Source organism: Balaenoptera musculus, chromosome 6 (genome assembly GCF_009873245.2).
Source record: "Balaenoptera musculus isolate JJ_BM4_2016_0621 chromosome 6, mBalMus1.pri.v3, whole genome shotgun sequence".
NCBI classification, from domain to species: Eukaryota; Metazoa; Chordata; class Mammalia; order Artiodactyla; family Balaenopteridae; genus Balaenoptera; species Balaenoptera musculus.
This window is the reverse complement of record NC_045790.1, coordinates 31,999,175-32,020,596: the sequence shown is the minus strand read 5'-3', so window position 1 is coordinate 32,020,596 and position 21,422 is coordinate 31,999,175. Positions and strand designations below refer to the sequence as shown.

General features: G+C 35.9%; 1 protein-coding gene across 1 annotated transcript in view; it reads right to left on the bottom strand.

Moving 5' to 3' along the window:
- Positions 1–21,422, bottom strand: part of AGTPBP1 (ATP/GTP binding protein 1) — a 180,075-nt gene that overhangs the window by 120,083 nt on the left and 38,570 nt on the right. The window contains 6 exon segments of the mRNA XM_036856416.1: positions 580–673; positions 2,447–2,578; positions 3,183–3,329; positions 3,740–3,803; positions 8,215–8,282; positions 16,386–16,510. Coding sequence (XP_036712311.1) covers positions 580–673; positions 2,447–2,578; positions 3,183–3,329; positions 3,740–3,803; positions 8,215–8,282; positions 16,386–16,510 — 630 coding nt within the window.

The following is a 21,422-nucleotide window of genomic DNA, read 5'->3' as shown; positions in this document are numbered from 1 at the left end:
ATATGTGCATATGTGTGTGTGTGCGTGTATTTATTTATTATTTATTTATTTATGGATGTGTGTGTGTATATATATATATATATACACACACACACAAATACACACATATATAACACATATTTTGAGATATATATACATATCTCAAAGTAAGAAAAAGAATAACATGATTCTGACAAAAAAGAAATGTATAAATTTAAAATATATCCAGATAATTGTAAGACTGAAGGAAGTAGTCATTAAAAGACTGTAAAATTGGGTAGGGAATATAGTAGGCACTCAATAAATGTTTCTGAATGAATGAGATTTATAAATGGTCTTTTTTCCTATTATAGTATCTAGGAATGTTCAAAGTCTGAATTTCCATAACACTATGTTCAATGAATTTATCTAATTTTGATATATTTTTGAAGATTAAACTTTATACTAAAGAAAATCTTTATCATAATTAAATCACTATTTAAGAACTGAGAAAGGACCCTAGACACAATTTAACTCAACCTGCTCATTGTACAGATCAAGATGGTAAGGCCCAAAATAACAAAGGGTATACCTCTATTTACACTTAAAACATTTACTCACTTCATAAGACTGGAATTCTTCTTACTAAATGGTCCGATGATTTTAAACATCAGTTCCACAACTCCATTTTTCCCTAAGGATACAGAATTCACAGCTGGGAAGGTGAAAAAAAAGATGTAAAGTGATTTAAAAACCTCAGGGAGTAGAAATGTGTATACGTGTGATACATAACCAAAAACATATACATACAAAATTTTCATTTTGTGTTAACTTCACAACACTGAGCTAACTAAAAGCTGCTCTGAAATTGTTTAGTAAATGTGAACTCAAGTCCCTCGTAAAGTCCACCTTAGTCAATACTTCAAAGGAAGGGTTTTTTTTTGCTTTATTTTTTAATGGGAAGTTGCAGGGAAATTGCAGTTACATGTTGTTAAAACAAAGTGTTAGACAAAGGCATGCCAATGGGAAGATGAGGTGGGAAAAGAAGTTAGAACAAATTATGAAAGGTCCTAGAAGTTGTTAATTCTTTCAACTGCAGGGAATTACCCAAAAGGAACAACAAATCAGATCTGCATTTTAGATACAGGTCAGCTCTAACAGCATTGTAGGAAAGATGGATTTGAGAGACACATTAGGAGACTGTGGTCTAGGTGAGAGGTAATGAGAACCTTAACTAAAGCGACTGCAGTAGGGAAAAACAGGTAACAACTTTAGACAGAACATGCAAATAATTACCTAACCAGAAAATTGTGCCTAACATTTTCAATCCTGAACAAATATTATTTAAAAATTATAGATACACTGTTTACTGGCCTCCTGGTGCTTAATTAAATAAAATGCCACCAAAAATGTAGTTCCTCAAGTTTTGTATGACAATTTTAATTTCCTCTATATCTGTTTATTACTCCATTATCGCTTCTAATTTTAGTCTGTTTTGTCTTCCATTTTCCTTCATTCAGTGGTTTATCTGTTTTATTTTTTAAATCAACTTTTGAAGACTTCATAACGTATTTTTTCTTTACAATTTCATTCCTCTGCTTCCCTTATGTTTATTGCTCTTTTCCTAATTTCTTTGTTTAAACAGCCAATTAATTCATTTCCTTATGCACTTCTTAATTATTTAAGTGTTAATTATTTAAGTGTTCAAAACTATTTTCCTGTGAGTACACCTTTAGCTATACTGTCAAAGTATAGATACAGATAAATAAATACACACACACACACATCTACCACTTTGATTATCATTATTTTGTGATGATGTTCTGCAATAATATATACTGTACAGTCTCAATTCTGGGTGTTTTGTTAATCATTCCAAACCCATTGTCAGGGAATAGAAGAAAATCCATACCTCAGGGGCTTGGGACCTAATATTACATTAGTGAGAGAGGGAGAGAATGTGTGTATGTGTGTGTGTGCGTGCCCATTGGGAGACACTTCATCTGAGACTCTCTCCCTGTGATTACTGTTTTCTCCAGCTTCCTCAGAGTCTCCTGTGCTATTTATTTTCGGTTCTGCTACTTCCCTATTCGTTACTGAAGAGAATTAGCTCCATGTGACTATGCCACCGCATTCCTTCCTTCTCAATTTTCCTCTCATCTGTGAAAATCCAAATAGGCATAGCAGTTTTTCCAGCTGCCAATATCCTCATATTCCTCCAAATCTTTTCCACAGGCCACCTAATCATCCCCCTTACTACATGCCTTTACAAACTGGGGGAATTATGAGAATTCTGAAGATTTTGTCAACTCACCTTCTTACCCTACCTCACTTTTGTGGTGGGGGGTTAGAATTACAAAGAGCCATATTAAATATTCTCTTTCCTTGTCCACAAATTTTAGAGATTTATGGAGTTAAAGTACAAAGTTTTCATTTTGTGTTAACTTCACAACACTGAGCTAACTAAAAGCTGCTCTGAAATACTCACAGTTGGCAGCATATACTCGTAAAAGCTGAACACAAGGCAAAACCAAGCGATGATTCTGCAAATTCTGTTTGACCAAATTCAGGGTTATATTTAGAGCTCCATTAATTCTAGCTTTCACTCCAAATTTTTTGTCTGTTTAAAAAAAAATGAACAAACACAATTTATTCATATGTAACTTCTGAATAAAATGAAATGTCATAAAATGATTAAATTTCTAAAACTAATATTATAAATTCCTATTATCAACTAAAAGTTGATCTGAGATAATTAAAGCTGTAATCACTTTCTTATATGATTATGATTAAAAGCTTAACTAGTCTGTAAGCTTTTTAGGCACTGAGACATGACTATAAGATGATTATTAATGAAAAGCAAACACATTCTACCTGCATGCTCCTCAAAGCATTCCCATCCACACTCCCTCCTTCTGGCCTCAACAATATCCATGTTACGTGTATCTTTTATAACATATATATGCCAGGGACACACACACCAAGACACACTTCTGACTTTAACGCATTTTTTCTTCCTTTTTCCACCATATGCAATAGAATTACTCAGAAATTTAGGATCCTAAATTCTTGCAGGTCACTAGTTGACTGTAAAAAGCATTCCATGACTCAGACCAAGAAAAAGCAGTAGCATTTTAGATTGTAAAATTTACCAGTTTCAAGGCACACAGAATTGATGTAACAAAAATAGTTCCACCTGAAAGTCATACAAATGAAACCCTTACCTTTCGGTCCAATTTTTGCAAGAATGGAATGAATCTGCACCATTAACTCCTCATTCAGGGGAGATTCTTTGCTGGCATTCATAAGTAACTGTAATAATATTTGTGAACCGCCTTTGGAGACTAAGAAACTCGCTCTTCGACCTCCACCTAAGAAGTTTTTTGAAAGAAATACGTTGAAATCGCAAATTCTTCTGTAACATATTAGATATCACAACTTGTTAGCTTTAAAGAAGTATTAAAAGTGATGACTTCAGAAAGCAAACAAATAGTATCAAAATAAAATTTTATTTTATTTATGTTAGTTTAAAAAATAGCACAGACAGTAAATAAAAGTGATGCAAAACTCTACATTCAAGGCTCTAAAACACATGGGTTTGAGGGACACCAGAAGATACCAAAAACAAAGCAACAACAAGAGTATGATATTTTCGCTTCCAAATTCCAATACTCAGAATAGCCTCTGTATGAGTATCAGAAAATTCCAAAAAAAGTACACATGATGCATTTCTGATCATTGTTTACAAACAGAAATTACACCAAAGGAAACAAAAACTTACCAGCTGACACCAGCTCAACAAGAATGCTTAAGATATTAAGAGTAGTTTGAAGATCTTTCGTGTTCTGAAATAAATAGTTTATTTGCTTTATTAAAACATTGTAAATTTGTGATTCCCAAACTTTTTCTGTCAGTCAGGAACCACCTATATTTTACAGATGACCTTTTTGGTTTCTCTAAGAATAAACGTATTCAGGTTTTCACTATTCTCACACATCACTTCAGTCTCTTCTTATTGCCCTTAAAATTTTTTGGAAATCATCTGAGCTATTATTTTCTTATTATCAACAGGAATTAATTTGTCATTTGAACTCATCAACTTCTACCAAATAGATAATACAAATAAATGTATCAAAATATAAAAGGCACTACAATGTATATATGGTGACTATCCATCCAGGGAGCTCCCCTCTCAAAAAGTAACGGCATTATCAATTTCTTATGTATCCAGCAAGATAGTGTGCACACATAAAAGTAATCCATGTAAAAATACATGTATACATAGATTTATTTCTCCAAATGGTATTACTGCTCTATAGGTAACTATTTTTTATACTAATATTTTTACATGTCAATAAATAGTTTCTTCATCCTTTTTTAAGGGCCACATGATATATTCCACTGCATGGCAATACCATTGTTTATGCAACCAGTCACCTATCAATGGGATATTTAAATTTTTTAAATCTTTTGCTATTAAAAATTGCAACCAAAACTAAGTACATACACTTACAGGGAAGCAAGTACAACTGTACATGGGATAAATTCCTGGAATTTCTGGGTCAATGATATGGGCATTTATTTTGATAGTAGATATTACTAACCTGCTCTTCATTGAGCAATTTACACTCCAACCCACAATGCAGAAAAGTAACTATTTCCCAAAGTCTGAACAACCAATCTAATAAGAGAAAATGTTTAAATACTGTACTTTGGTTATATTTCTCTTACTAAAAGCAATGCTTGGATGAAGAAAACCACACAGACAGCAGAACTGTGGCCTATTCAAGGAACTGCCTCATCCCCAGAGTAGAAGGATTTTACAGTGTTTATTTAGAGGAATTTCGGAATTGCAATGTATCAGTGACTGGAATGGGACTCTTGCTCTTCCCCTTTCCAAAAGGGAATAAGTGTTGTCTCTACTTCACCATTTAAGGGCAGAGACTAATGGAACCAGAAAGTCAAATCCAGACCAGAAAAAGGACCACACATTAACCAGAGACCCTCGTCTCAGCACTGGGGGTGTTAACTGGACCACTGGCTTACTGGGGACAGAGTTGGAAGAATGAGAGACAAACATTTGTTAAAGAAAAGAATAGACTGCGGCAGGAGCAATATTGCTAAGTGTTCATCTTCTTCCTGGGTACACAGCCAAATCACATTTTCCAGCTCTTTTGCAATTAGGTTTGGGCCATGTGACTGATTTCAGGCCACTGGAATATGAATGGAAGTTGCACTGTTATCTCATTTACCAGGGAGGTAGGATAATTTTTTTTTGAATACAGTTTTTTATTTTTAATTTTTAAAAAATTTTATACAATTTTAAAAGGTTACTTTCCATTTACAGTTATTACAAAATATTGGCTATATTCCCCATGTTGTACAATACATCCTTGTACAAAACTATCTTGCACCCTATAGTTTTTTTTGGGGGGGGGGAGGGGATATAGTTGTTTTACAACGTTGTGTTAGTTTCTACTGTACAGTGAAGTGGAGTTCCCTGTGCTATACAGCAGGTTCTCATTAGTTATCTATTTTATACATATTAGTGTATATATGTGAATCACAATCTCCCAATTCATCCCACCCCCCATTCCCCCCTTGGTGTCCATCCATTTGTTCTCTACGTCTGTGTCTCTATTTCTGCCTTGCAAACAGGTTCATCTGTACCATTTTTCTAGAGTCCACATACATGCGTTAATATATATTTGTTTTTCTCTTTCTGATTTACTTCACTCTGAATGACAGTCTCTAGGTCCATCCACGTCTCTACAAATGACCCAATTTTGTTCCTATTTATGGCTGAGTAATATTCCATTGTGTATATATACCACATCTTCTTTATCCATTCGTCTGTCGATGGGCATTTAGGTTGCTTCCATGACCTGGCTATTGTAAATAGTGCTGCAATGAACATTGGGGTGCATGTGTCTTTCTGAGTTATGGTTTTCTCTGGGTATATGCCCAGTAGTGGGATTGCTGGGTCATATGGTAGTTCTATTTTTAGTTTTTTAAGGAACCTCCATACTGTTCTCCATAGTGGCTATATCAATTTACATTCCCACCAACAGTGCAAGAGGGTTCCCTTTTCTCCTCACCCTGTCCAGCATTTATTGTTTGTAGATTTTTTGATGATGGCCATTCTGACCAGTGTGAGGTGATACCTCATTGTGATTTTGATTTGCATTTCTCTAATAATTCGTGATGACTAACAGACATATAGGAGAAACTGACAATAATACATAATAGTAGAAGACTTTAACACCCCACTTACATCACTGGACAGCTCATCAGACACAAAATCAAAAAGGCAACAGTAGTCTTAAATGACACCAGAGGCCAGTTGGACTTAATAGGTATCTACAGGATGTTACATCCCGAAACAGCAGAATACATAATCTTTTCAAGTGCACATGGAACCTTCTCTAGGATAGATCACATGCCAGGCCACAAAACAAGTCTCAACAAATTAAAAGGCACATGAAAAGATATACAATAAAGATAATTATTATAGAAGTCCAAATCAAAACAACAATGATATATCACCTCACACCTGTCAGAATGGCTATCATCAAAAAGAACACAAAAAACAAATGTTGGCGAGGATGTGGAGAAAAAAACCCATGTACACTGTTGGTGGAAATGTATATTGGTGCAGCCACTGTGGAAAAGAGTATGGAGGTTTCTCAAAACTAAAAATAGAACTACAGAATGACCCAGCAATTCCACTCCTGAGTATATATCCAGAAAAAACAAAAACACTAATTTGAAAAGATATATGCACCCCAATGTTCATAGCAGTACTATTTACAATAGCCAAGAAGATATAGAAGCAACCCAAGTATCCATAAACAGATGAAAGGATAAAGAAGATGTGGTATATATATATATATATAGAATAGAGTATTACTCAGCCATAAAAAAATAATGAAATTCTGCCATTTGTAGTAATGTGGACGGACCCAGAGAATTTTATGCTTAGTGAAACAAGTCAGACAGAGAAAGACAAATATTGTATGCTATCACTTATATGTGAACTCTAAAAAATAATACAAATGAATGTATAAAGCAAAATTGGAACATTCTCACAGATACAAAAAACAAACTAGTGGTTACCAGTGGGGAGAGAAGATGGTGGAGGGGCACATTAGGGGTACAGAATTGAGTTACAAATACAAAGTTACAAATACAACGTTACAAAGTTATGTATAAAACAAATAGGCAACAAGAATATATTGTATAGCACAGGGAATTTATAGCCATTATCTTGTAATAATGTTTAATGGAGTATAAACTGTAAAAATACTGAATCACTATGCCGTACACCTGAAACTATAAAAAATATAATATTATAAATCAATACTGTACTTCAATTAAAAGAAAACAAAAACAAAAAAAAACAGAGAATTCCCTGGCAGTCCAGTGGTTAGGACTTCACACTTTCACTGCTGAGGGCACAGGTTCGATCCCTGGTCAGGGAACTAAATCCCACAAGCCATGCAGCACAGTCAAAAAAACACACACACACACACACATGAACTCACTCCCTGATCATTTTTTTTCCAGTTCTACTAAGATATAATCTGACATATAACATTGTTTAAGTCTAAGGTATACAATGTACTCACTCACTTCTTATTTTTAACATTGCACTGAATAAAATATAAAATCTTGATTCTGACTATGTCTTGCTGATCCACCCCAAACTGTTATACTAGCATTGAAACTTAATTAATATCGATATAATATAGTTATTCAACCAATGTATGAAGTGAACTTAATCATAAATGTATAACTAACAAAATAAATGAGAATTTCCAATTTCAATCCTTTTTTTTTTTTTTGGCCACACCACACATTATGCAGGATCTTACTTCCCTGACCAGGGATCGAACCCATGCCCCCTGCAGTGGAAGCGCAGAGTCTTAACCACTGGACCGCCAGGGAAGTCCCTCAATCATTTATTTTATGCTAAAGATTTATTTGCAACTAATGCTTTATTTTCTATTACCAATTAGAATGGCATGTAAAGATTTAAAATATGGTTATCATTATAATCATAGGGAAATACACTTAGAGGTTTATCTAATGTATGCTGGAATGTTTATATCCCCGTTCCAAATAATTTAAAAAAGAAAACAAACTTCCATTCATTGGCTCTACCTCTAGGATAAAAATTTTGTACTTTGTCATTTTTTTTCTCTCAGTATTGGTTGCTATTAACAGCTACATAATTAAAGCATGTCAGTGAGTTACCTCTAATGTTGACAGCAGAACTTCCATTCCTGTAGAACCTTTGGCTGTCATTTCTCTCCTTGTTTTTTCTGAAAAGTAGGAAAAAAATTTTCTTCTAAAACATGAAAGAAAAAAAATTACATATAGTTTTATCACACAGTTAATATTTACTAATATTAGATATTATATTAGTTATAATTATATTATATTAGATAATATTCCCCGTGGTATACGACATATCCTTGTGGCCTATCTTACATCAAATACTTTGACCTCCCACTCCTCACCACTATATTGTCCCTCCCTCCCTCCCCACTGGCAACACTAGTTTGTTCTCTATATCCGTGAATCTGCTTCTTTGTTATATTCACTAGTTTGTTATATATTTTAGATTCCACATTTAAGTTATATCATACAGTATTTTTTTTTGTCTGACTTATTTCACTTAGTATAATGTCCACCAAGTCCATCCATGTTGCTGCAAACGGCAAAATTTGTTCTTTTTTTATGTCTGAGTAGTATTCCATTGTGTGTGTCTGTGTGCTTGTGTGTGTATATCACATCTTCTTCATCCATTCATCTGTTGATGGACATTTAAGTTGCTTCCATATCTTGGCAATTGTAAATAATGCTGATATGAACATTGGGGTGCATATATCTTTTCAAATTAGTGTTTTTGTGGGTTTTTTGGACATATACCCAGGAGTGGAATTGCTGGGTCATATGGTAGCTCTATTTTTAGTTTTTTGAGAAAGCTCCATACTGTTTTACACAGTGGTTGCACCAATTTACATTCCCAATGACAGTGTACAAGGGTTTTTTCTCCACATCCTCACCAACATTTGTTATTTGTGTTCTATTTGATAATAGCCATTTTGACAGGTGTGAGGTGATAGCTCATTGTGGTTTTGAGCTACATTTCACTGATGATTAGCAATATTGAGCATCTTTTCAGATGCCTGTTGGCCATCTGCATTTTCTCTTTGGAAAAATGTCTGTTCAGTTCTTCTTCCCATTTTTTAATTGGGCTCTCTGGGTTTTTTTTTTGATGTGAAGTTGTATGAGCTGTTTATATATATTAGATATTAATCCCTTATCAGTCGTATCATTTGCAAATATTTTCTCCCTTTCAGTAGAAATGGAAACTAGATGATCCTTTTCATCACAATAAATAGAAAAAAAAGGTTGTTTTTTTGTTTTGTCAATGGTGTCCTTTGCTTTTAAGTTGAATTACGTCCCATTTATTTATTTATTTTTGCTTTTATTTACTTTACTTTAGGACATGAATCCAAAAAAATATTGCTGCAATTTATGTCAGAGTGTTTTGCCTATGTTTTCCTCTAGGAGTTTTATAGTATCCAATCTTACATTTAGATCTTTAATCCAATTTGAGTTTATTTTTGTATATGGCATTAAAGAATGTTTTAATTTCATTCTTTCACATGTAGCTGTCCAGTTTACCCAGCACCACTTATTGAAGAGGCTGTCTTTTCTCCATTGTATATTTTTGCCTCCTTTGTCATAGATTAAGTACCTGGCTTTATTTCTGGCCTCTCTATCTTGTTCCATTGAGCTACATGTCTGTTTTCTGTGCCAATACCATACTGTTTTGATTACGGTTGCTTTGTAGTATAGTCTGAAGTCTGGGCGTGTGATTCCTCCAGCTCTGTTCTTCTTTCTCAAGATTGTTTTGGCAATTTGGGGTCTTTTGTGTTTCCATACAAATTTTGAAATTATTTGTTTCAGTTCTGTGAAACATGCCATTAGTATTTTGATAGGGATTTCACTGAATCTGTACATCACCTTGGGTAGTATGGTTATTGTAACAATACTGATTCATCCAATCCATGAACATGGTATATCTTTCCATCTATTTTTGTCATCTTCAATTTCTTTCATCAGTGTCTTATAGTTTTCAGAGTACAGGTCTTTTGCCTTATTAGGTAGGTTTATTCCCAGGTGTTTTACTCTTTTTGATGTGATGATAAATGGGATGGTTTCCATAATTTCTGTTTCTGATATTCTGTTGTTAGTGTACAGAAATTCAGCAGATTTCTGTATATTAATTTTGCATCCTGCAACTTTACCAAATTCATTGGGGAACTCTAGTAGTTTCTGGTAGCATCTTTAGGGTTTTCTATGTATAGCATCATGTCATCTGCAAACAGTGACTATTTTACTTCTTCCTTTCCAATTTGGATTCCTTTTATTTCTTTTTCTTCTCTGATTGCTGTGGCTAGGACTTCTAAAACTATGTTGAGTAAAAGTGGTGAGAGTAGGCATCCGTGTCTTGTTCCTGATCTTAAAGAAAATACTTTCAGCTTTTCATCACTGAGTATGATGTTAACTGTGACCTTATCACATATGGCCTCTATTATGTTGAGGTATGTTCCCTCTACGCCCACTTTCTGGAGAGTTGTTTTTTTTTTTGGCTGTGTTGGGTCTTTGTTTCTGTGCGAGGCCTTTCTCTAGTTGCAGTGAGCGGGGGCCACTCTTCATCGCGGTGCGCGGGCCTCTCACTATCGCGGCCTCTCTTGTTGCGGAGCACAGGCTCCAGACGCGCAGGCTCAGTAGTTGTGGCTCACGGGCCCAGTTGCTCCGTGGCATGTGGGATCTTCCCAGACCAGGGCTCGAACCCGTGTCCCCTGCATTGGCAGGCGGATTCTCAACCACTGCGCCACCAGGGAAGCCCGAGAGTTTCTACCATTAGTAGATGTTGAAATTTGTCAAAAGCTTTTCTGCATCTATTGAGATGATTATATGGCTTTTATTCTTCAATTTGTTAACGTGGTGTATCACACTGTTTGATTTGTGGACAGTGAAGCATCCTTGCATCCCTGAGATAAATCCCACTTGATCATGGTGTATGATCCTCTTAATGTATTGTTGGATTCAATTTGCTAATATTTTGGTGAGGATTTTTGCATCTATGTTCATCAGTGAGATGGGCCTGTAATTTTGTTTTTTTGTGATATCTTTGTCTGGTTTTGCTATTAGGGTAATGCTGACCTTGTAGAATGAGTTCAGAAGCATGCCTTCCTCTGCAATTTTTTGGAGTAGTTTCACAAAGATATGTATTAACTCTTCTTTAAATATTTGGCAGAATTCACCTGTGAAGCCATCTGATTCAGGACTTTGGTTTGTAGGGAGTGTTTTAATTACTGATTCAGTTTCATCACTGGTAATTGGTCTGTTCATATTTTCTGTTTCTTCCTGGTTCAGTCTTGGGAGATTGTACGTTTCTAAGAATTTGCCCATTTTTCCTAGGTTGTCCATTTTATTGGCATATAGTTGTTCATAGTAGTCTCTTATGAGCTTTTGTATTTCTGTGGTTTCAGTTGTAATTTCTTTTTCATTTCTGATTTTATCAATTTGAGCACTCTTTTTTTTTTTTGATGTATCTGGTTATAGGCTTATCAATTTTGTTTATCTTTTCAGAGAACCAGCTCTTATTTTCACTCATTCTAATTTTTTTAAGTCTTATTTCATTTATTTCTGCTCTGATCTTTATGATTTCTTACCTTCTACTAACTTTGGGTTTCATTTGTTCTTTCTTTTTCTAGTTCCTTTACATGTAAGGTTAGGTTATTTGAGATTTTTGTTTCCTGGGCTAAGCTTGTATCACTACAAACTTCCCTCTGAGAACTGTTTTTACTGCATCCTATAGATTTCAGACCATTATTTTCATTTCATTTGTCTCCAGGTATTTTATGATTTCCTCTTTGATTTCTTCAGTGATCCATTTCTTGTTTAGTAACGTATTGTTTAACCTCCACATATTTGTGGTTTTTGCAGTTTTTTTTTCCCTTGTAGTTGATTTCTAGACTCATAACATTGTGGTTATAAAAGATACTTGGTATGATTTCAATTTTCTTAAATTTACCTAGGCTTATTTTGTGGTCTAGCATATGAACTATCTTGGAGAATGTTCCATGTGCACTTGAAAAGAATGTGTATTTTGCTGCTTTCAGATGGAATGTTCTATATATATCTATCAAGTCCATTTGTTTAAATGTGTCATTTAAGGTCAGTGTTTCCATATTGATTTTCTGTCTGGATGATATGTCACTTGATGTAAGTGGAGTGTTAAAGCCCCCTACTATTACTGTGTTACTGTCCATTTCTCCCTTTATGCCTGTTAATACTTGCTGTATGTATTTAGGTGCTCCTATATTGGGTGTAAATTTATTTACAATTGAATTGATGCCTTGATCATCTTGTTAAGTCCTTCTTTGTCTCTTGTAATGGTCTTTATTGTCTGATACAAATATTGCTACCCTGGCTTTCTTTTGATTTCCATTTGCATGGAATACCTTTTTCTGCAGAGGAAATGTTTGAAGCTAGCAGAGGTTGACTCATGAGGTTCAATGAAAAAAGCCATCTCTATAACATAAAAGCCCAAAGTAAAGCAGCAAGTGCTGATGTAGAAGCTGCAGTGAGTTGGCTACACGAAACAGCAGATTTTCAATGTAGACAAAATAGCCTTATATCGGAAGAGATGCCATCCAGGACTTTCATAACTAGGGAGAAGTCAATGCCTGGCTTCAAAGCTTCTCTCATTAGGGACTAATGCATCTCGTGACTTGAAGTTGAAGCCAATGCTCATTTACAATTCCAAAAATCCTAGGGCCCTTAATAATTATGCTTAATCTACTCTGCCTGTATTGTATCAATGGAACAATGAAGCCTGGATGATAGCACATCTGTCTACAACATGGTTTACTGAATATTTTATTTTATTTTTTTTTTAATTTTGTTTTAATTTTTTTTTAATGCTATTCTTGTCTGCTTACATTCTTTTTATGTATGTATGTATGTATACATTCTTTGTATGTATGTATGTATGTATGTATGTATGACTGTGTTGGGTCTTCGTTTCTGTGCGAGGGCTTTCTCTAGTTGTGGCAAGCAGGGGCCACTCTTCATCACGGTGCGGGGGCCACTCTTCATCGCGGTGCGCGGGCCTCTCACTATCGCGGCCTCTCGTTGCCGAGCACAGGCTCCAGACGCGCAGGCTCAGTAATTGTGGCTCACGGGCTGAGTTGCTCCGCGGCATGTGGGATCTTCCCAGACCAGGGCTCAAACCCGCGTCCCCTGCATTGGCAGGCAGATTCTCAACCACTGCGCCACCAGGGAAGCCCTTACTGAATATTTTAAAGCCCACTGTTGGGACCTACTGGCTCAGAAAAAAAGATTCCTTTCAAAATGGGACTGTTCACTAACAATGCACCTTGTCACTCTGATGAAGAGCTCTGATGAAGATATACAAGACTAGTGTTGTTCTCATGCCTGCTAACACAACATCCACTCTGCAATCCATGGATCAAGGAGTAATTTTGCCTTTCATGTCTTCTTATTTAAGAAATACATTTCATAAGGCTATAGCTGTCATAGGTAGTGATTCCTCTGATGGATCTGAGCAAAGTCAGTTAAAAATCTGTAAAGAATTCACCATTCTAGATGCCATTAAGAACATCTGTGATTCATGGGAAGAGGTCAAAACATCAACATAAACAGAAGTTTCAAAGAAGTTGATTCCAACCCTCATGGATGACTTTGAGGGATTCAAGACTTCAGAGGAGGAAATAACTGCAGATGTGGGGGAAACAGCAAGAGAACTAGAATTAGAAGTGGATCCTGATGATATGACTGAATTCCTGGAATCTCACGATAAAATATTAACAGATGAGGAGCTGCTTCTTATGGATAAGCAAAGGAAGTGGTCTTGAGATGGAATCTACTCCTGGTGAAGATTGCTGAAGTGACAACAAAGGATTTAGAACACTACAAGAACTTAGTTGATAAAGCAGCGGTAGGGTTTGAGAGGATTAATTCCAGTTTTAAAAGAAGTTCTATTGTGGGTAAAATGCTATCAAACAGCACAACATGCTATAGAGAAATCATTCGTGAAAGAGTGATGTGTGGCAAACTTCACTGTCTTATTTTAAGAAATTGCTACAGCCACCCCAGCCTTCAGCAAGCACCACCTCAGTCAGCCACCTTAAATATTGAGGCAAGGCACTCCAACAGCAAAAAGATTATGACCCACTGAGGGCTTACATTTTAAGCAATAAAGTATTTTTTAATTAAGGTATGTACATTTTTTTAGACATATGCTATTGCACACTTAATAGATTACAGTACAGTGTAAACGTAACTTTAATATGCACTGGGAAACCAAAAACTTCATGTGACTCACCCTACTGCAATATTTGCTTTATTGCGGTAGTCTGAAATCGAACCTATAATATCTCTGAGGTATGCCTGTAGTTCCACATATGAACCACAGCATATATTATAAATAATTTATTATTGATAATAGCTGTATAATGTAGTTATAATGTCCCACAGTTCAGTTACATCAAAATTAATTCAACCATTCTCCATAGTTGGATATTTAAGGTTGTTTCTTGATCTTTGACTTTACAAACACTGAAATAAACACCTCCAAATATTCTTTTATATAATAAGATTTTTATTTCACTCAGATTTCTGAGAGTGAAAGCGTTAAGTAAAATAGCAGGTGCACTTTAAATTTTAATAAACATTGCCAGATTCTTTCCTCCAAAGTTTATAATAATTATTGTACCACCTACAGTGTATGAGAATACCCTATTTTCCATGCCTTCAACAGCACTGGATATTGCCATTCTCTAATTTCTGCCAATCTAAGTAGTGAGAAATACCTTAGTTGTTTTCATTAGTAATTCCTGACTTTTAAGAAAGTAAAGAACCTTTTCATATGTTTACTGGTTATTTGCATTTCCTCTTCTTTGAGCTGTAAATTCCTAATCTTTCTCTCTCAAATGGATAGACAACTGGATTATCCTATAAATAATGATGGGACAATCTTTCACTACTAATTTACACTGTGTTAACTATAAACAGAGTCACTGTATTATACAACCCCAGGGGGCAGTATTCAGGGGCTGGTTTCCCCATTTGTGGGTGGCAGTGTGGGAAAAAGGACAATCTCTGGTAGTGGTATGACTAGGGGCATTTTCAGTAGTGATGTTGGAGTCGGGACTTCTAGACTATGATGGGGAGAGTCTACAGTGGTGAGAGCAATTATACGCAAGTAGTATCTATAGGTTCGGAGAATTTGTCTTCTTTGTTTTGCTGGGGTGTTTTGTTTGTTTTAAGGAGTTATTTCATATGCGAATACAATGAATATACTTGGTACATCTATCTATCTTTGCACTAATACAGTGACCATCCGTATACATTTACCTTAGTTGATAAGCACAATATTTCAATGACCTACACCTCCAGAATAATGAAATAATAAAAAAATAAATTAATTAAAATAATTGTGAATTGTCTGGATCTTAATTTTAACAGAATGCCTTCAATGTGTCACTGTTAAATATAAAGGTAGCTACTGGTTTACCCTTATTTAGAAAAAGAAAAATCAAGGTTTTTTTTTTTTAATCAAGCACAGATTTTGGAATCTTAAATTTCTTTTTTAGCTCCTATTGAGATAATCACATGGATTTTATTCAACCTGTCCAAATAATGCTACACTGATATATTTCCTGATATTATAATTGGACTTAATTCATTAATGTTTTATTTGGGATTTTTCAAATTTAGGTTCCTGAGTGCAAAGTTAATACTTTTCTTCTCTTGTACTCTGTCAAGGTTTTGATACCAACTCAGTAGTACTACCTTCATAAAACAGATAAATTATGCCTAATTACAGATATTTATTGAACATTTTTAACATTATTTTTACATGCTTCTCATGTAAATTACATGATAATTACATGATATCTCTTATCTCTATTTCAGAGATGGTGCAGCTAAGTCCTAGAGATTCAAAACTTCCCTAAGGTCACCCAATCACTGAATGACAGGGCTTGCATTTCAAAGTGGGGAACAACACTAATAACCAACATAATATCTGCCATCTTTTTGTCAACATTCTAGAAAAAGTAGTACTGGAATTAGGTGTTGTCTGAAAATTGGGGAAAGGGGGGCAGTCACACATAAGTAAACTCATAATCATTTTTTAGAAACAATGCTTTGAAGATCAATTTCTTCCACAGTTATTCACTTTTCTACGTCTTGAGTCTATGGGAGAAAGTTCAATTTTTACATAAAACCATGTATTTATCAAAAGTTTGAACATTCTCACCATCTACTTTTAAAGAATTAAGAAAGCATTCCAAAAATAAGAGATTAAAGTTCACCTTGACTCTGAGCCAGATGAAGAATTTTTGATGTAACATGTCTGGCAGTATCTGATTCTGTAGATTCAGTATTGATCTTCTCCAGCTGAGCCAGGAGTCCCACAATCCGAGAGTTATTTGTAAGGCTAAAAAAAGAATGTTACTTTAAATTAGGGCACATTCTACATCAATTGCAAATAAAATACTATAAAGATCAGTGTTAAAAACAAATCAAGGGGCTTCCCTGGTGGCACAGTGGTTGGGAATCTGCCTGCTAATGCAGGGGACACGGGTTTGAGCCCTGGTCCGGGAAGATCTCACATGCCACGGAGCAACTAAGCCCGTGTGCCACAACTACAGAGCCCGCGTGCCTAGAGCCGGTGCTCCACAACAAGAGAAGCCACCGCAATGAGAAGTCCGTGCACCGCAACAAAGAGTAGCCCCCGCTCACCGCAACTAGAGAAAGCCCATGCGCAGCGACAAAGACCCAACGCAGCCAAAAATAAATAAATAAATATTTTAAAAAACAAATCAAAACAAAATTCTACCCTTCTAAAAACATTAAGCATTTACACATGTCACATTTCCTTACTCTGTGTTAGAGCTTAACATTGCTAATGTTCTGTTGATTTACGTGAGAAACATTCTATTTCAGGAAACCACAAATGTGCATTCAACCCTATCCAGCAATCTTTTATCACATTCTGACAATTCACCTTTCCGCTCTCCAAGCAGACTTTTTATACATCCTATGCTCTCCTCAAAACTCTAACCATCCCTTCTAACCCACTCCATTCTCAGTTAGTACCCTGCTTCATAACTATTATAAAATCAAACAAGAATACATTCATTTTCCCACCAACAGTTCCTTAAACCTCTCTGATTCTCTACCCACATTCTTTCTTTATTCCCATTCATTATACATTTGCACATTTGGTGCTATTCTAGGTACTGCCAACAGTAAACAAAATGAACAAAAATTCCTGCCCCTCAGAGTGAACATTCTAATGGGACAAATTAAATACATAAATAATTATATAGTATGAAGGAGGTAGGAAGCACTATGGAGAAAAGCGGGTTGTGGGAATAAAAGATGCAAGGGCACGGAAGGTTGCAATTTTAGACAGGGTGGTCAGGAAAAACTTTGAGAGGGTACCATTTAGGGAAAGGCCGGAAAGGAGTAAGAGAGTGAACGGTGCAGATACCCACAGAAAGAGCTGACCAGAAGACAGAGTCACAATCATCAAAACACCAAGGCAGGACCATGCCTGCTGTATTCAATTAAGAGTGAGATGGCCACAGCAGACTTAAAGGAGAATATCGGTAAAAGATGAGGTCAGAGTTGAGGGTTGGGTAGAAGAGAGCACAATCATTTAGAGCCTCATAGGCCACTGTAAAAACGTTGACTTTTTTCAACTAGGTGAGACGGGAAGTTTTTGAGGAGAAGAGTGATGTGATCTGACTTGCTTTTATTTATTTATTTATTATTTATTTTATTTTTGGCTGTGTTGGGTCTTCGTTGCTGCTCACGGGCTTTTCTCTAGTTGCAGCGAGCGGGGGCCACTCTTTGTTGTGGTGCGCAGGCTTCTCATTGCAGTGGCTTCTCTTGTTGCGGAGCATGGGCTCTAGGCACGAGGGCTTCCGTAGTTGTGGCTTACGGGCTCTAGAGCACAGCCTCGGTAGTTGTGGCGCACCGGCTTAGTTGCTCCATGGCATGTGGGATCTTCCCGGACCAAGGTTTGAACCCGTGTCCCCTACACTGGCAGATGGATTCTCAACAACTGCACCACCAGGGAAGCCCTGACTTGCTTTTAAAAGGCTCTCTTCGGCCGGTATGTTGAGACTCAAAGAACAATCCCTCCACTGGCATGCCTGACCCCAGCCCTTCTTGCATTCCCAATGTATTTGTTCCTTCACTTAATCTTTCTCTGATTCATCATTTAGCTCTCCCTTTCAACTGGATCATACCCATTGGCACACAATATGATCCAGGAGCTCCCACTAGTTACCACCCCATTTCTCTGCTACTCCTTGAAGGAAATGTCTGTACTTGACCTCTCCATTTCCTCACATGTTGTTCACTTTTTCAAACTACTAGTTTGGCTTCTGCACTCTGAGGTCTCCCCAAAACCTCCTGTGGTCACTTCTTTCCTTGTCAGATTCAGAATCTCAGCCCTATCCCAATCAGCTCCTTCTTTCTTCACTTTCTCCCTTGGGCTTCAATGGCTCCATATTCTCCTGATTTTCTTCCTATCGCCACTTCTTTTAGATCGACTCTACTGGCTCCTCCTCCAACAAACCTCTAGATGCTGAGGACCCCCCACAGCTCTATCCCCAGCCCTCTTCCCTTCACTCTCTCCATTCTACTGCCCCGAGCAATCTCATCTAACCCCACAGCTGGGGGTTAGATTAAAATTGATATGCTGCCTGGCTCCTACATTCAACTCCAGCCTCAACCTGCTCCTCTTCCAAATCTTAACTTTCCCAAACTCATATGAAACCATCAGTTGCTCAAGACAAAAATCTAAACTCCCTTTCCCATGCCCAACTCAATATTAGCTCCATCTCTAAAACACCTCAAATCCATCCACTTCTCTCCACATCTCATCGTTATTACTACCCAAGTCCAAGCAATCATCATTTCTCACTTGGCAATTACAGCACCCTAAATAATCTGCTTTCATTCTTGCTGCCCTCATACCGGGATCCAAACACACTGGCCTTCTACCATTTCCTTAAATATAGCAAGTTTTTTCCCAATCTCAAGGTCTTTATATTTGCTGTCCTCTCAACCTAGAGGATAATTTCTGCCAGTTCTTCATATGGCTGGCTCCTTCTCATTTCAGGTTACAACCTGAAGATGTCCCCACTTCTCCACCAGCCCTTCGGCTTCCAATATTAAAATGTGTCCAACAATGTAAGCTTCACAAAGGTAAAGACCTTGCATGTCTTATTCTATATATGTAGTATTTCGAACAGTGGCTAGCACAGAATAGGCAATACACAGCTATATTCAGAATGAACAAAAAAATGAAGAAGCATATGGAAAACAGTATATTTATACTATTTTTAGATTAACAACTAGACTCAATGCTTTAAATTTGGAGGTACTTCATCTGAAAAAGTATCTGGAGGATGAAAAAAACATATTGAGCATACTATTTAAGAATGTAACTAAAATAAAATAATACAATATTTCCTAATTTTGCAAATAGCCAGCATAGTATGGAAATGAAAATATATATCACTTTGTATAAATCTCTAAATGAAAAAAACAACTCAAAATGTATACAGTATGATATTAACATAAAGTTTTAAAATATACAAATTCAATACAATATATTCTTTAGTGTGTGTGTGTGTGTGTGTACATATATTTTCCCCTCCCCAACAATGGTATCATTAATATGTTTGTCTATCTTTATTTTTTGTAAACTGGTAGTCGAATTTAAAGGTCTCATCTGATCAAGGCCTGATTTGGTGACATGAAGTCTTTATAAGTGGTACTGTAATCTTCCATAAGGAGGCAAACAGGGTCTGGTTATCTTACTTTTGTAATATAAGCAGTCACTGGTTACCACTGCCTAGACCCATTACTTTATTAGGAGTTGAAAAGCACTGATACCCTATCATTTCCATTCCTTCTACTTCTTAACTAGGACAACCCCATAAAAAGAAAAATCCCTTATTTAATTATCCAGAGGTATAATTCATCAAATAAAAGCAAAATAAATGCTGGATTTTTAATTTATCTTTATTTACAAGTTTTCAGAAGAATGAGTTCATTTCCAAAAGTCCTCCCCAAGTAATCAATGAAGTATTTTGACTTCATGTATCAATATGTACTCACAGATTTAAACGCATATGATACATTTTATCCACTGTAGTTATTAATGCTCAAATTGCCCCATCTTTGATCAGTGGGAGCCTCTTCATGTGGGCTCCCAAGTCCTTTTGTTATGATCCTAGTCTTTGATAGCTTCCTGGATTTCTGATATAACAAGACTATTATTAGGCCAGCAGTTCTCAGTATGCTCTACAAAACTGAGTACTTGAGACTCTTTCAGAAAATCTGTGAGGTCAAAAACTATTTTCATAAAAATACTAAGACACTATTTACCATTGACACAGTGTTGACATTTACATTGTTGATCTTAAGGCAATGGTGGATAAAGTGCTGGCACATGATACAATCAAGACAGTGCCACCAAATTGTAGTCACTGTGTGATAACTAGCAGTCACCATGTTCTTCACCAACATGCACTCACAGTTAAAAACAAAAATGCCAGTTTCACCTATGAGTATACATTTTTTTAATATTCTGTGTGCACATAAGACATTTCAGCTGCACAATGAAATATGATGGTTGAGGGAAAACACTTGTGTGGTTGTTTAAACTGCAAGCTGAACTAGTTACTTTTTCCATAGAACATCATTTTTACTTTAAAAAAACAACTGACAATAATTATTCGCACTGGGGTATCCTGGCATACATTTTCTTGGCAATAAACAAAGTGAGTCTATCATTTCAAGGAAACAACTGATAGATCTGTTACCAATGATTAAATGTGAACTTTCAAGCAAAAATTAGAATCTTGGAAAACAAAGATCTACCATCATGACCTTGACAGCTTCCCCCCTACTTAAAGAATTTTCTGATAAAATCACTGGTGATATTAGTAAATGTAATTTTTTTAAACGGTGTAATAAACACTGTCAATATTTAGAAGGTCTGCATAACTCACTGAATCAATATGTTCCAAACACTGACCAATGTGTGATGTTACAAACTCAGACATGGGAAAAATAACCAGTCAATATGCAAAAGAGACCAATGGATTTTAATGTAAAAGACAACAAAAAGTTCACATATGTGGCTTCTGATTCCACAGTGCAACTAACCTTTAAGAAACTACCACTTATCAAGTTTTAGTGTAATATCAAAGAACATCCACTTCAATTTGAATTTCAAACAATATGGCTTTATTTCTAAAGTACATTGTTATCATTCAGAAATGTTTATTCCTCACCTATAATTATTATTCTTGCTTTAATCA